This window comes from Bos taurus, chromosome X (genome assembly GCF_002263795.3).
Source record: "Bos taurus isolate L1 Dominette 01449 registration number 42190680 breed Hereford chromosome X, ARS-UCD2.0, whole genome shotgun sequence".
Taxonomy (NCBI): Eukaryota; Metazoa; Chordata; class Mammalia; order Artiodactyla; family Bovidae; genus Bos; species Bos taurus.
The window spans coordinates 77,337,194-77,354,969 of NC_037357.1; the positions used below are offsets into that span (position 1 = coordinate 77,337,194).

General features: G+C 35.5%; 1 protein-coding gene across 5 annotated transcripts in view; it reads right to left on the reverse strand.

The window, feature by feature from the left end:
• Positions 1-17,776, reverse strand: part of CHIC1 (cysteine rich hydrophobic domain 1) — a 47,161-nt gene that overhangs the window by 24,841 nt on the left and 4,544 nt on the right. For all 5 annotated transcript variants that reach the window (XM_024988241.2, XM_005227983.5, XM_024988242.2 and 2 more), the window contains exons 2-3: positions 7,823-7,877; positions 1,983-2,138 (exon numbers count right to left, since the gene is read on the reverse strand). In XM_024988241.2, coding sequence (XP_024844009.1) covers positions 1,983-2,138; positions 7,823-7,877 — 211 coding nt within the window. The remainder of the gene's footprint in view (positions 1-1,982; positions 2,139-7,822; positions 7,878-17,776) is intronic.

Consider the following 17,776-nt stretch of genomic DNA (forward strand, 5'->3'; position numbering starts at 1 on the left):
TGTACAAGGTTACTAGAATATGCTTGCTGCTTCATTGTCTAGTGTGTTTAACAAGTTAGTATGTACAACATTGAGGGTCCTAACGATAAAGTGTACAGAGCAAGGCAGATAATGTAAATGCTGGGTAGTTCTGTGGTGAATCAGAGACCACATGTCCTATTTAAAGGAAGCAGCCACCACTCAGCAAGGGCCAACTGCTGAAATGTAGGCATGTGGGTCCCATATTGCCAGACTTTTAGATTTGACAAGAGACACTGGCTATTTCAAATTTTATTTATATATGGAATTTAGAAAGATGGTAACAATAACCCTGTGTACGAGACTGCAAAAGAGACACTGATGTATAGATCAGCCTTATGGACTCTGTGGGAGAGGGAGAGGGTGGGGAGATTTGGGAGAATAGCATTGAAACATTTATAATATCATGTATGAAACGAGTCGCCAGTCCAGGTTTGATACACAGTACTGGATGCTTGGGGCTGGTGCACTGGGACAACCCAGAGGGGAGGGTAGGGGAGGGAGGAGGGAGGAGGGTTCAGGATGGGGAATGCGGGTATACCTGTGGCGGATTCATTTCGATATTTGGCAAAACTAATACAATATTGTAAAGTTTAAAAATAAAATAAAATTAAAAAAAAAAAGAAATATTCTAATTTTTAAATGCTAGCAATTGATTTAAATGTTTAAAGAACAGAGTGGGCTGGATTTAGCCCACAGGACTACAGTCTGCATATCTGTACTTAATAGACTGTAAAAATTGACAGATCAGTGATCTAAGAATATACTGATACCTTAATTTCAATATGAATACTTAATTAACCATAGAGGGCGTAGGGAGAAATCATAGCATCAGCGTTAATGTCAAATCAGTAGTGCTCATAGTGAAATCACATGACTGAATAAACTGCTTCTATTTCAGGCCTTGTGGTGGAGGTGTTAATAAACAGGCAACTATGTAAACAGGTCATCAGAAAAAAAGATCCTGGATAATATTAAAATCAAAAACTCTGTTCTTAAAGTAACTGAAATTGGCTATATCTGTGTGATGAAAAAAATCCCATAATTTAACTTACAGAAAGCCATTTGAGAACACTGTTCATGCTTTGACAAACAATAAACTAAGCTCTATTTAAAATAAAGCTCTGACCTACTGGTAGTGACCAAAACGATTAATAAAATGTCCAATTTTCCATTCAAAAAATGATAGGGGTGGCAGCATTTTATTTTTTGAAGCAGACATTAAGAAGGGCAGGAGAAAGATGGAGAGGAAAATATGAGTACTTGGTGGGAATCTTTCTGGTTTTTATGAAACAACTGTACCATTAATTATACCCCATCAAGGTGCTGTGAATTTGAATATGCTTATTATTTAGAAGTTTAAGTGAATCATCAATGTTGTACAGGGAAAAGAATTGGAGGTAAATGAATTAATTTTCCTCATTGACTTGAATTAAAAAGTGTAAAGATATCTTTCCAGTGGGTAAAATATCATTCTGAAGATCAAAATAAAATTTTAAAGAAAATCAGATTAAGATAGTAGTCTTAAATCTATGCTGCAATGAGTAATGTCATGCCAGAACGTTGTTTCAACATGTTCAAAACTAACCAAGATTTCCCCCACCAACTTTGTAGATTACTTTCACTTCTTCAGATCAAGAAAAAACTCTCCCATACACTTGTGACTTGGAAATACTTTAAATCATAACTTCAGATTTTGTAAAAAGAATAAGTAGCCAAGTTACATTTACTTAAGTACTCCACTTACTTTGTACTTATTTAAAATAATGACTGGAACCCATATTAAGTAATAAAATGTTGATAAAGATTGGACAAATGGCTCAATATCACTGGCCCTGAGTTTCTTTATGTCTAGAATGAGGACAGCATTGCTAGGAGAATTAAATCCTGTAAAGTACTTGGCACACAACAAGTGTTCAATAAATGTTAGCTCATTATTATTACACAATAAAATGGTTACTCACTCTTTTGTTGAGACAAATAACAGGCCACAGGCTGCAACCCAATGTGCAACAGCAGCAGAGACAACCACAGAGCAACCATTTCACATTGACTGGGAGAGCCTTTTTCAAACATGCATTCACACGGCCAATGCTGGTCTTAAATTCTTCTGGGGCCACCTACAACAAGGGCACAATCTTTAACACTTTGAGGGCAGCTTTCTACTATTTATCTCTAAACCTAAATAAAATGTTTGTCTTATTACAAACACTTTAAGGAATTAACATATTTATTTCCTCCCTATCTTTTCCTATAAATAGGTATTACATGCTCTTGGATGACATTAGAAAGCAAAACAATGTAATTTCATGTTTACAGAACTTATTCTGATGTTTGAAAACAATCTTCTGAAATTACCAATAATAAAATGACAACAGTAAAATTCGTAGTAAAGGATACCGTCACACAGTTTTCTTACCAGTTATTCTTATTATTATGGCAATATTATTTATAGTTTCCAGTCACTCTGACTAAAGGTTGAATAAGACTAGAAGCATAAAATAACAATAAAACCTCAATACTACTAGAGGAAATAGAATTAAATTTAGACCTCGGTAATATTCCTGGATTACTTTTAAAAAGGCAACTCTCAAATCTTTTCTCCCTGGTAAATTTGCAACATAACAACTTAAACACTTGCCATTGTTTGTAGGGAAAAGGTACATTAACAAAAGACAGTGAGAAATGATCACATTCAAAAAACACTTTAGCGTAAAATGGATTCATAACTGCTGCAAATTTTAGAAGTTGAGAGATCCTTAAATATACAAATTTAATATTTTTAATTACTACCTCCATTCCTGGAAGTGGATGCTTATGGTTCTCTGTAAACAACGACAAAGTCAGTTCAAAGGCACGATCATGACAAGCATAATTAGATTTATACCGAAAATTCTGCTTGAAGGTTATACAATTCAAAGGTATACTAAAAAGACTGCTTTCAGTGAAATCACATTTCTAGATCACAAAAATGATTCCCTTTCATTTAGAAAGCTGTCACACTGTAAAATCTATAAGAAACAATTCTACCATCTGGCTATGCAGGCAAGAATTAGGAAATTGTTAAGAAAAATAAGTTGCTGTAAAATAAAAATCCCATTAGCATGTTTGGCATCAAAAATATAGAGCTCCACAAACCTTCTAAGTAAAAACTGTTCTACAGGAATCAAATTATTACATTTTTGTCTTTTAATAGACATGTCTTAGAATCAATAATACATACTGATTAATGGATGTTAGAAAGATACACGACCACAGAATTCAGTACCATCATGATTAAAACATTAAGTAATTATATTAGCTTTATTAGAATTGTTCATGCTACCTAATAATGCTGCTTGCTTAACCTATAAATTTTCCTTTTCTCCTAATATGTTAATTAGTTATGAACTTGTAAGGCTCAAAATTGTATTTACAAGAGGAAAGTAAATTTATTTCATTCTCCAATATGATTTAAAGACAATCACCGAGGAAAAAGAGTTCCAAATAAATAACTAAATTTCTAGAGTCAATATGAAAATAAATTCAGGGAACTATGGCTGACAACTGGAAACAAAACACCAACAGGCTAAGCACATTAAGACAATAAATCAAGATCTAGATTCTTTCTTATTAGTTATAAAAAATTCTAGGTAAGTTCATTTAATTTTTGTGAGCTTTAGTCTCCCATCTGTAAAATGAGAAAAATAATATTTCTATTATATACCTCATGGGGAATGGAAATTATACCTTAGAAAGAACCTCCTGCCTAGAATGCTTTGAAAAAGGACGATAGTGAATCATATCTCTGCTTAGATTTGGGGAAAAAAAGCAAGGCTTTTTTTTGCATGGAGTATCAACTGAAGGTTTGGATCAGGTAACTTAACAGTGTTAAACTCCACAGGTTTTCTACACATTCTATTCTACATAAAAGGATAATCTGCTACATTTTGAATGCAAATTTAATGGTTTTCAATTCTTTAGAGAAAAAAATGTTCTTTTTAAAAATCTAGGTACTAAGTTGCTATCTTCATTTACCTCTTAAACAGTGACATTCAGCTTCTTTTTTCCTAGTGAACCAGTGAGCAACCAAATGGAAGCTAAAATAAGGAAAATGTATTTATATATTTAGCTCTAATCTGTAATATACCATTATCAATTTTCTTTAAATTGTGTATCTAGAAACACTAATACATTTTTAAAATATGGCAAATTTTGATATACTCATATTAAATCTGTCCATTTACAAATTTAAGTACCTGTAATTAGAATTTAAATTTTGTTTAAAAAGTAAAATTTTTATATATAACTTTTATTTAAAAGTGTGTAATGTAAGCACAGATGAAAAAAAGTAAAGAATGAGGCTAAAGCCAGAAAAGAATCAATCCAAAAAGTAAAAGTTGATTTTTGTTTAAAACACTGTGAATGAAATAAATTGCATGCCAAGGTATGTAAAATTTGTTATAAGATTTATCTGTCATTACATGCTTCTGGAAATGAATTAATAAAACCATTTCTAAAATGTGGCAATTTTCCTTCTTCCCCACCAATATTTTCCATATGTAATACATAATATTCATAGCTTGTACTCTATCACTATGGACAAATTAAAAACTAAAACATTCAAGTTTCTAAAAATGACAATTCAAATTTTTTGAAGTCATAACATAAACATACCGAAAATAAAACTTTTACTAGAATTTCACACAATAAACTAAAATCTGCATTTTGACTTTAAAAGGAAGCCAGAATTGTCTTTGAAAAAAAAAATCTGTATTTGAATAACAGTAAAAGTCATAAAACAGAAATAAAGGCATAGGAAATGAGAACTGGTTAACTCCCAATTTTAAACAATGTGAAAGAAATGTTTAGTTAATTGTGTGGAATCAGAGTTAATAACATTTTACTCATTTACTTCCATATAATTTGAGTATCACTAGTAATGAAGGTTAGATGGAAGTCTTTTACTTTGTAGCTGAATGGCAGGTTGTAAAGAAACATTTAATTCCTCTTGACTTTCTTAGAAAAAAGAAAGTCACATCATGAAAGTGGGGGAAAGGGTCATAATATTTTATAACAGGATGCAAGAGACTTTGCAAACAGAAGAAAATCTAAGCAAAACCCAGCAGGACTGATTTGCCTCCTTCAGTCACGGGGAACACAACCCCATCAATCACTTGTCATACTGGATCACAATAGTAAAGGTGGATTTTATGGTTTACAATTCCCAACACTGCACGCTAATTTCCTTGTAACACCATTTAACTGTTTCAAGCTGAGGGCTGAAAGCTTTTATTTCTTTTCTGAAATTCTGTGGTTCTTTCATTTTCTGGTCACCAAAATTTGTATGTACACACCTGTTCCATACATCCTATCATGACAGGACTTATCTTAGTGAAAGATGGAAACAATCTTTGCTTAATTTAATGTAAAAGATTATCTTTTTATTTATATTAAAAGCACTAACACATAAGAAGCACAAAATTAATACTAAGCCATAGAGCTTAACAAAATGGCTTTTGAGATTTTTGGAATTCACCCTGCAATTTTGCTTAGTTTAGGCATAAAAGCTATTTAAGAATTCCATTCATGCTAGAATACTGGTTTTATAAAATACAGATTTAATTTTCTATTTTAGCTACTGCATTTATTCATTGTGAAATATATTTACACTGCTGCTCAGTCTGGAATTCAAACTTTTTTTCTTTAGCTTTTTCCTGAAACATGTAAATTTTTTTTTCTGCTTCTTCTTCATAGTTATCAGAGATGCATTTTGATAATCCAGAATAACCTTTACACGTGAAATAGTGCCTACTGGAGAAAAATAATCTCATGAAAGGGAAAATAAAGAGAAAACAAAGCCACCATATGATTTTTCAAAATCAGATTTTCAGAATTCCTTCAGCGTTTTCCATCATCAAACACTAAACTAGGATCACTGTATCATTTATGCCTCATTCAACATATGAGAAATTTTGTGCATTTAAATAATGTACACTAGAATAAATATCCAATCATTATGTGTTACAAAAGTGGTCACCTGAAAAGAATGGATGTCTTTAAGAACAGTTCATATCCAGCTTAATATTCCTGGTGCTTCTGCTTAGTTACTTCAGTTGTGTCTGACTCTGTGCGACCCTATGGACTTCAGCTTGCCAGGCTTCTCTGTCCATGGGATTTGCTAGGCAAGAGTACTAGAGTGGGTTGCCATGCCCTCCTCCAGGGGATCTTTCAGACTCAGGGATCGAAACCAGGCCCAGGTTGCAGGCAGATTCTTTATCAATGAGCCACCAGGGAAGTCCAATATTCCTACTTCCCTAGTTTAAAGAACTGTACTATTCTTTGCGCTGGTGGAATTTCAGTTTTTAGAAGACTTGGAAAGGTGAAGAAATATTCTGAAGATTACTTGAGCATATAAAACTGGCCAATTTCAAAGATGGAAAGATGGATAAGTCTTATACCTGGAAACTCTATTCTCTGACTTTTTCAATTATTCAGGTTTTAGAATTACTTGGAATTGTAATTCAAACTCTTTCTAACTAAACCAATATTAAAACTGGATGCAACTGCTAAGACCACACATTTGGCAGCAACAAGGGAAATATAAAGAACAAGTTTTCCATTGGAGACATCTTAATTCACATTGTCTTTAATTTTAATATTGAATTTGCCATCTTTCTACAAACCAATTATTATTCAAGAGATTTTTTTTCCCATAGCTATTTTTCCTTGGAAAAAAAGTTTATCTAAAACAAATCTAAATCTGAACTGCTGCTTAAATTGGTGAACTATTCTATATGATCAGGACAGGAAGGTATAACATACTAGAAAATGAGGCCAAAATCTCAAACCAAAGGGCTCTTTGTAACCTAAAAAGATAAATGGCCACATATTTTCTAATGTTCACTTAGCCAGGGACTATCACTACTTGTTTATTACTGTATGGAATGATTTGACATCATATATCAGGAGAGAGAACAAATTATTGGTGGGACTGAGAACAAAAAATTACTCAGAAGAACAAGGTTAAAGTAGCAAAAGCAATTAAAATGGAAAGATGTTGAGTAGAGAAAACTGGAAAAACAATCAGGGTGAAACTAGGATATACTGATGAAGAATTGTCAATAACAATCACAAACTTACACTGTGAAACTAATAAGTACCTGACAATACACTAGGCGTTCTATATACTCTCTTTTGTCTTATCACAGCCTTTTCCTTTGGGCTTAGAAGTTAGCATTACTGTTGTAAGAGGATTTTCCAAACACTTTTGAATCCTAGAAGCTCTCTGAAGATTGAACCTCAATGCTAGAAGATACTACTGAGTGTAGAGGAACCAGGAAACAAAAAGGTTGGTAACAATTTATTGCAGTGAGTCTAATTATAGAAACTCAAACTGTCTAAAGTGCAGAAAATTTTGATTTTTTTTTTATGTACTGGTATAACAAATCACATCACAGGATACTTTAAAATTCACAGAGTGATACAAAGTTGAACAATAATTTTGTTAACTCTAAAATCACTGGAAATTACTGATCTAAATTAAAACAATCATAGCTACCAGTGCTGAGAAAAAAAAGCAAAACTGGAAAAACTGAATAGATAAGTAAATGATAGCTGGCATTATTAGACAATGAACAAAATAACTGGTCATAGGCTAGTAGTCACGGAGACAGTTTTCAGTCACTAATGATACAGCCTAAAATTATCCTGGCCTCTTACTATTAGACTTCATTACAGTGCATCAAAGCACCTGTCATAACACTAAATCAGCCATACACCAATGCTTTTAGAATTGAAAAGTTCAATGCAAACTCTCACTTACCTTCCCTGTTAGAACTGAGGGAAATTCAGTATCAAACTTGTTGCTCAAGCCAAACCTTAAAAACAAAGAACAAAATACATTCTACCCAGCGTATTTAACTCTTTTCCTTAAAAAAGTTACAAAGCCATGCATTTTTCCTTTGATTCTGTGACCTAAAAGCATGTCCTATAAATAATTTTATATTTATAGAAAATAAGTGTTTGACTATTAATCCAAATTAAAAGTAAAAGGAAGTTAAGGAGCCAATGTTAAAGTAGGATTCCAACAAGAGCCATGATATGAGATTAAAAAATAATACAGAAACACTGATATAGAGCTGGAAATATTATACTTTTTGATTGAAATATTTCTATTAAAACCCATTGTAGTTGATAACTGTTGGAACTGATGGGTTGTATGCGGGAGTGGATTATACTGTTTTCTTCTACTTCTGTGGATATTTCTGGTAAAACCCATTTTAGTTGATAACTGTTGGAACTGATGGGTTGTATGTGGGAGTGGATTATACTATTTTTTTCTACTTCTGTGGATATATAAAAATTTTCCTAATAAAAATTAATGCAGCTTTTAGAACTATAGAGCTTGATAACTTATGATCAGTGACTATTCAGATAATCAAAGGTTGATCCTTATGAATGGCTTTTATGTATATGCAACCAATTTTAAGAAGACAGATCCCAGCCTCAAAAGCTCTGACTTTCTTTAAGTACACTTAACTGAAATCTGTACTATGTCAAGATGATTTTTATAAGCCTTCCTTCACCTCCTTGTTGATTTCAGTAGGAACAACAAAAGTCACTTCCTGCACATTAGATGATATATCAGAGCGACTACAATTTATGTTAGTGTAAGCAAAAGGAAAAAAAAAAAACATCCAACAGTTAATAAGAACTCATTGTGAGGTAGACAATAATAGTAACAGTTATTAGTAACTATCTATTTACCATGAGTTAGACACTGTTATAGGTAAATATATTACCTCTAAACTTTACAACCCTGCAATAGAGGTATTGTTTTCTCTGTTTTACAGAGAAGGAATCTGACAGAAAATTTTTATTTCAAAAAGTAATTAAATGATTTGCCCAAAGTTATTATAGTAAGAGATTGTGCTTATTTATTTATTTTGTATTCTCTTGTGCTCAGTCGCTCAGTCGTGTCCAACTCTTTGAGACCCTGTGGACTGTAGCCCACCAGGCTCCTCTGTTCATGGGGATTCTCCAGGCAAGAATACTGGAGTGGCTTGCCATTCCCTCCTCTGGGGGATCTTCCCAACCTAGGGATGGAACCCAGGTCTCCCACATTGCAGGCAGATTCTTGACCCTCTGAGCCACCAGGGAATAAGAACAACCAAAATTCAAATGCTAATCCTTAAATTCTTTCTGTTCTATATTAAGCTCCTGAAGAACAAAAACTATGGCTTATTTACTTTGCTATCTTCCATTATGCTTAGCAGCACAATGGAATCTAAGTGCTTAATAAAAGTTTGTTGAAAAATGAGCTACTGTGTGTACTGTTTGATTCTACTGATGTATGGCATTTCGGTCTTAGGGTCATTTTATAGACATCTTAAGAATCCAATGTCCTATTAAAACTCTGTGAGAATATCATAGTCTCCTTGTATTATTTATGCTAATAGCTCCTTTACAAGGACCCAAGTGAGTCTTAAACACAAAGACTCTATACTTAGTAGCTAGCAGCAAGGAACACATCCATACATAAATAAATTTTACTTTATATGTTTAAAATGTATTTTAAAACAAAAAATTCCAGTTTTTAAAAGAGTTGAGAAAATTAATTAGCAATTATAAAAAGACCATAACTTCATTAAAAATATCATTACTTCTCTAGGTGTCAGTACATGTAATGAAAACATAGTATTTTCAGGATAACATCCTCATAATAACATTTTCTTTAAGTCTTTACGTAGAGGAGTACAGTCAAACTTAAAACAGTACTCTTGTACATAAATTTTTATGACAACTTTCATGTGCTGTTACAGAAATTGATAACTCTAGTATTATTTATATATTTGCAACTGTGTACTAAGTGATCAGTAAAACAGCAAATATTTAACAGAGCAAGAAACATTTCATTTAAATAATATTTAGCTAAACAGTGGCTTTATCACTAGTCAGGAAGGTGTAATTCAATTCATTATTCCACAGAATTCTTATTGTATAACAAAGAAACAGATATAGTTTTCATGAAAATAGACATGATACATTTGAAAGTAGAGTTCTATTTCCATTCTTTTACCTTGTCTTTTATTTTTCAAATCCAATTTTATTTATGTATTCATTTATGACCATGCCACCTGGATGTTAGTTTGACAGGGGATCAAACCCATACCCCCTGCAGTGGAAGTGTGGAGTCCTTTTCCTTCTTGTCTTTTAGATGCAATGTTTATAATTTGTTTCTACCCCTATTAGAGATTGCCGCCATTATAGATTTTTCCAAGTTGCCATTCTTTTATCATATACCAAATACATAGAGGATATAGACATATGTGTTCCTCAAAATGTATGGAATATTTCTATTATTAAAAAAATTAGCTTTGCTATTCTCTCTTTGCATTTATCATCAGACAAATGAACTCAGACAAAAGAACTTTTTGTCTCTGTTTCCATTTCCTTAATATCCCATCCTTTAATCTTTTGGTTTGTCTTTTGATATTATTTTACTGAAAATAATTCCTTATTTGGCAAATTTATTTAGAAAGACAAGTTAATCTTACTGCTAAGTCTCTTCAGTCATGTCCAACCCTGGGCGGCCCCATAGATGGCAGCCCACCAGGCTCCCCCATCCCTGGGATTCTCCAGGCAAGAACACTGGAGTGGGTTGCCATTTCCTTCTCCAATGCATGAAAGTGAAAAGTGAAAGTGAAGTTGCTCAGTCGTGTCAGACTCTTGGCGACCCCATGGACTGCAGCCTACCAGGCTCCTCCATCCATGGGATTTTCCAGGCAAAAGAGTACTGGAGTGGGGTGCCATTGGCTTCTCCGAAGTTCATCTTATTTATTGCTAAATTCAATACCCTCTTTTCAGAACTTCCCCTCCTGACTTTGCACTCTGTGATGCTGTTTACCACTCCCTTCTCAACACTCTCCCATTTGTTCACTCTCTCCTAACACTCTTATCTTTTCCCAAAATTTAGCTTTTAGTCATCTGCTTCTCTTTCTAAAGGAATTATAACAGTTCATCTATTTTAATAGCTTTGAAAAATCACTTCTATTCTGATGACCATCAAATCTATATCTCCAATTCTATATTTCCCAACATGCTCTAGACCCTCACCTCTAACTGCATACTAAAAATTTCCATTTGGAAATAATGCCTTTTGCAACAAGATGGATGAACTTAAAGGTTATTTACTAAGTGAAATAAGTCAGAAAGAGAAAGACAAATACCATATGATACCACTTATATGTGGAATCTAAAATATGACACAAACAAACTTATTTATGAAGCAGACACACAGACATAGAGAACAGACTTATGGTTGCCAAGGGGGAGGGGAGTGAGGGAGGGATGGAGTAGGAATTTGGGGTTAGCAGATGTAAACTAACATACATAGAATGGATTAACAAGATCCTAATATATAGCACTGCTGCTGCTGCTGCTGCTAAGTCGCTTCAGTCGTGTCCGACTCTGTGTGACCCCAGAGACAGCAGCCCACCAGGCTCCCCCGTCCCTGGGATTCTCCAGGCAAGAACACTGGAGTGGGTTGCCATTTCCTTCTCCAATGCATGAAAGTGAAAAGTGAAAGTGAAGTCGCTCAGTCGTGTCTGACTCTTAGCGACCCCATGGACTGCAGCCCACCAGGCTCCTCCGTCCATGGGATTTGCCAGGCAAGAGTACTGGAGTGGGGTGCCATCACCTTCTCCGAATATATAGCACAGAGGACTATATTCAATATCCTGTGATAAACCACAGTGGAAAAGAATATGAAAAAGAATACATACATATGTAAATGAATCACTGTGCTGTACAGCAGAAATTAACACAACATTGTAAATAACTATACTTGAATACAATAAATTAAAACAACAACAAAAATAAAAACTTCCATTTGGATAGCTTTATACCTCATGTGAACACATGTAAAATTAAATGTTACCTTTTATTTGAAACTGGCTCCTTCCTTTCAAATCCTTCATCTCTTTCAATGGCGCATTGACTCTCTTTAACCTAGATCCTGGTATCATTTTTGTACCTTTTATCTCCTACTTTTCACACCTTGCTTATATCCAAGTGGTCCCAAATACTGTTATTTGTTCCTTTGAAATCATTCTTATAACATTTACTTCCTTTCCACTGCCACTGTTACATTGGCTCTTTGCTTATGAGGTTTCTCTTGCTTCCTCAGTTCAGTTCAGTTCAGTCTCTCAGTTGTGTCCGACTCTTTGCGACTCATGGACTGTAGCACACCAGGCTTCCCTGTCCATCACCAACTTCTGGAGCCCACTCAAACTCATGTCCATCGAGTCAGTGATGCCATCCAACCATCTCATCCTCTGTTATTCCCTTCTCCTCCTGCCTTCAATCTTTCCCAGCATCAGGTTCTTTCCCAATGAGTCAGTTCTTTGCATCAGGTGGCCAAAGTATTGGAGTTTCAGCTTTAGCATCCTCTTGCTGGTTTTGCTTCCTCTCCCTGGTTTAAATCCAGTGCAGTCTTTATGGCTCAAGCCAAGTTCCAACCCTTGCTGCAAGTCTTCATGGATTTCCCTTTCTCTGAAAACTGATAACCAATTTTAATCTGTACTATACAATTCAAAAGTATTAAAGATATTTTCCTTTATTCTTTGCTGATCCACATGAGTTTCTTAAAGGCAAATTTCCTGTAACTTTGTAAAGCAAGACCTATTCTTTGCTTTTTCTGTATTCTTCATAGTGTTTATCTCAGTGCTCAGGTTCTCAAAAAATTCTTTCTAAATTCACATTACAAATTTTCTTCTCTAATATAAAAAGAGATTGTCTTTTCTAACACATAAAAAGTATATTAGAAATGGTAAAGCAGGGAATTTCCAGGCAGTCCAGCGGTTAGGACTTCGTGCTTTCACTGAGGAGGGCCCAAGTTCAATTCCTGGCTGGGGAACTAAGACCCCACAAGCTGTGCAGCATGGTCAAAAAAATTCAAAAAATAGAAACGGTAAGGGAAGGGAAGGAAATGGTACGGAAGTCATTTTACTTCTTAAAATACTCCATTATGGCCTACATTTATCTACTTTAAAAGGTATAAAGGTAGGCAAACTAGGGCCAATATATTCTCATGCTACTGCTAAGTCGCTTCAGTCATGTCCGACTCTGTGCGACCCCTTAGATGGCAGCCCACCAGACTCCCCCGTCCCTGGGATTCTCCAGGCAAGAACACTGGAGTGGGTTGCCATTTCCTTCTCCAATGCATGAAAGTGAATAGTGAAAGTCAAGTCACTCGGTTGTGTCCTACTTTTAGCGACCCCATGGACTGCAGCCCACAAGGCTGCTCCGTCCATGGGATTTTCCAGGCAAGAATACTGGAGTGGGGTGACATTGCCTTCTCTGATATATTCTCATAATTTTGGCTAAAAGGCAGTAGCAATTGCATTCTTGCCTACCAGCGTTTTTTTCCCTTAACTTTTACATTAGATATTTATTAAGCACCTAAAATGAGGACTTAAATAATCTGTGGTACAACATTTTACTTAGTAGTTACTAGGAAAATGTTGAAATGGCTACTGCTAAATGATGAACATCTCAGCACCATTAAGTTAATAAGATCTGTGAGTTCACAGAGGTTAGATAAACCCATCTACCCATTAGTGAGTGATCAGTGAGAGACATGAGTAAAGATGTGGAGTTTGTCAGCATTAGACAGAAGAATTTGAGAACTGCTCACATTTTCATTTTATCAGGTTCATTAAATAAAGAGCATATTATGTGTTTGAAGCTGACCCACTGGTGGTTCTTAATGATTGTATTTGTCAAATGTCTGCAACGTCCCAAGTTTTAATTTCTTGGACAATTCTTTGCAGTAAAGGAAATTGAGGCAAAGAAATGTGGGTCTTCTAGTTGCTCTTCTGCTTTTCTTCCTCTTTACACCTTGCACTGTCTTTAATTCTTTTGAAAATGGCTGTACATCAGCCTCTGAAAATCCTGCACAAATTTTAAGTTTATATGTTAAGTTGTTTAAGAAAACAGATAAAATGTATTAAAATTCTGCCAAAGAAAAACACATTTCACTAGAAAACTTTGCACTTATAGTAACACTGTTTCTGAAGCATGTGCATTGAATTCTATTTACTACACCAAGAAAAAGGAAAGTCTATGACATATGATTAAAAGATATTTTGAAAAATTAAATTTCTCTAATCTTCCATATGGAAATATGTCTTGCTGCTTTGTAAAATGACAAATTACTATAGCTTCAGTATTCTCAAAGCCTAAAATCTTATAAAAGATTTACCTTATACAAACACAAATTAACAATGCTTCACTGTTATTTCTCAAAGACAGCTGTTTACAGAAAAGGCAACATTTGCATTGCTATTTAACTTTTTGCAGAAATGCACTGTTTGACAAATTTGGCTATCTTTTGAAATTCTATATGTAATAACTTCAGCTTTTTTAGATTAATTTTAATGAGAATTTTATATATCTGAGCATTGACAAACTCTCATCTCTACTACTATATACCTCTACTATAGAGGAACCAGAGATCAAATTGCCAACATCTGCTGGATCATGGAAAAAAGCAAGAGAGTTCCAGAAAAACATCTATTTCTGCTTTATTGACTATGCCAAAGCCTTTGACTGTGTGGATTATAATAAACTGTGGAAAATTCTGAAAGAGATGGGAATACCAGACCACCTGATCTGTCTCTTGAGAAACCTGTATGCAGGTCAGGAAGCAACAGTTAGAACTGGACATGGAACAACAGACTGGTTCCAAGTAGGAAAAGAAGTACATCAAGGCTGTATATTGTCACCCTGTTTATTTAACTTATATGCAGAATACATCATGAGAAACGCTGGACTGGAAGAAACACAAACTGGAATCAAGATTGCCGGGAGAAATATCAATAACCTCAGATATGCAGATGACACCACCCTTATGGCAGAAAGTGAAGAGGAACTCAAAAGCCTCTTGATGAAAGTGAAAGTGGAGAGTGAAAAAGCTGGCTTAAAACTCAACATTCAAAAAACAAAGCTCATGGCATCCGGTCCCATCACTTCATGGGAAATAGATGGGGAAACAGTGGAAACAGTGTCAGACTTTATTTTTCTGGGCTCCAAAATCACTACAGATGGTGACTGCAGCCATGAAATTAAAAGAGGCTTACTCCTTGGAAGGAAAGTTATGACCAACCTAGATAGCATATTCAAACGCAGAGACATTACTTTGCCAACAAAGGTTCATCTAGTCAAGGCTATGGTTTTTCCAGTGGTCATGTATGGATGTGAGAGTTGGACTGTGAAGAAGGCTGAGCACTGAAGAATTGATGCTTTTGAACTGTGGTGCTGGAGAAGCCTCTTGAGAGTCCCTTGGACTGCAAGGAGATCCAACCAGTCCATTCTGAAGGAGATCAGCCCTGGGTTTCTTTGGAAGGAATGATGCTAAAGCTGAAACTCCAGTACTTTGGCCACCTCATGTGAAGAGTTGACTCACTGGAAAAGACTCTGATGCTGGGAGGGATTGGGGGCAAGAGGAGAAGCGGATGACAGAGGATGAGATGGCTGGATGGCATCACTGACTTGATGGACGTGAGTCTCAGTGAACTCTGGGAGTTGGTGATGGACAGGAAGGCCTGGCGTGCTGCGATTTGTGGGGTCGCAAAGAGTCGGACATGACTGAGCGACTGATCTGATCTGATAGAGGGTAAATAATTATATACTTTAAGAAAAATAAGGAGTTTAATAATACCTAAAAATAAGAAAATAATCTCATGAGATAAAATTTTTCTTGTATTTCAATACACTGGATCCAAATATTTACCCTAAAAATATCAAGAAGAAAAATCATAGCTATTAAGCTATATCACTCAGATGTACAGTGTTTTTGAAACAACTCTTACAAGAGACATTTCATTATTTCTGTTTTCTAAAACCTTAAATCTGTGGGAGCTAATTTAGCCATGTATGTATTTTGGAAAAAGATCATTAAATATCCATTTATGATCATCATCATCTCAGATTTAGAACTACAATTATTGTGGTTAGGTTATTCGACTTCCCCAAAATTATAATTCATTGATAAGGTATTAAATAACTCTTGTTAAATATATTTAATATTAATTAGAGACTAAAGATCTCTTCAAAAAAATTAGAGATACCAAGGGAACATTTCGTGCAAAGATGGGCACAATAAAGGACAGAAATGTACGGACCTAAAAGAAGCAGAAGATATTAAGAAGAGGTGGCAAGAATACACAGAAGAACTATACAAAAAAGATTGTAATGACCCAGATAACCACGATGGTGTGATCATTCACCTAGAACCAGACAGCCTGGAGTGAGCGGTCAAGTAGGCCTTAGGAAGCATCACTACGAGCAAAGCTAGTGGAGATGATGGAATTCCAGCTGAGCTATTTCAAACCCTAAAAAGATGACGCTGTGAAAGTGCTGCACTCAATATGCCAGCAAATTTGGAAAACTCAGCAGTGGCCACAGGACTGGAAAAGTCAGTTTTCATTCCAATCCCAAAGAAAGGCAATGCCAAAGAATGTTCAAACTACCGCACAAGTGCACTCATCATACACACTAGCAAAGTAATGGTCAAAATTCTCCAAGTTAGACTTCAACAGTACATGAACTGAGAACTTCCAGATGTTCAAGCTGGATTTAGAAAAGGCAGAGGAACCAGAGATCAAATTGTCAATATCTGTTGGATCATAGAAAAACCAAGAGAATTCCAGAAAAACATCTACTTCTGCTTCATTGACTATGCTAAAACCTTTGACCACATGGATAACAACAAACTGTCGCTGCTAAGTCGCTTCAGTTGTGTCCGACTCTGTGCAACCCCATAGACGGCAGCCCACCAGGCTCCCCCTCCCTGAGATCCTCCAGGCAAGAACACTGGAGTGGGTTGCCATTTCCTTCTCTAATGCATGAAAGTGAAAAGTGAAAGTGAAGTCGCTCAGTTGTGTCCGACTCTTAGCGACCCCATGGACTGCAGCCCACCAGGCTCCTCCATCCATGGGATTTTCCAGGCAAGAGTGCTGGAGTGGGGTGCCATTGCCTTCTCCAACAAACTGTGGAAAATTCTTAAAGAGATGGGACTACCAGGCTACCTTACCTGCCTCCTGAGAAATCTGTATCATGTCAAGAAGCAACAGTTAGAAACGGACATGGAACAATGGACTGGTTACAAATTGGGAAAGGAGTATGTCAAGGCTGTATATTGTTACCCTGCTTATTTAACTTAAATGCAGAGTACATCATGAGAAACGCTGGACTGGAAGAAACACAAGCTGGAATCAAGATTGCTGGGAGAAATATCTGTAACTTCAGAAATGCAGATGACACCACCCTTATGGCAGAAAGTGAAGAGGAACTCAAAAGCCCCTTGATGAAAGTGAAAGTGGAGAGTGAAAAAGCTGGCTTAAAACTCAACATTCAAAAAACAAAGCTCATGGCATCCGGTCCCATCACTTAATGGCAAATAGATGGGGAAACAATGGGAACAGTGACAGATTTTATTTTCTTGGGCTCCAAAATCACTGCAGATGGTGACTGCAGCCATGAAATAAAAAGACGCTTGCTCCTTGGAAGAAAAGCTATGAGCATGCTATGAATAAGAAAATACAAGCAGTAAAGGGAAATGTCAGGAGATCAGGCTGATGGATAGGCAGGGTCTAGTCATATATTCCATGCTTTAAAGCTTAGACTTGATCCTACAGATGAAGAGAAAATGACAGAAGTCTTAAAGAGGAAAGTGGTGTCTCCATTTAGCAGCAGACTGAGGGACGACTCGATG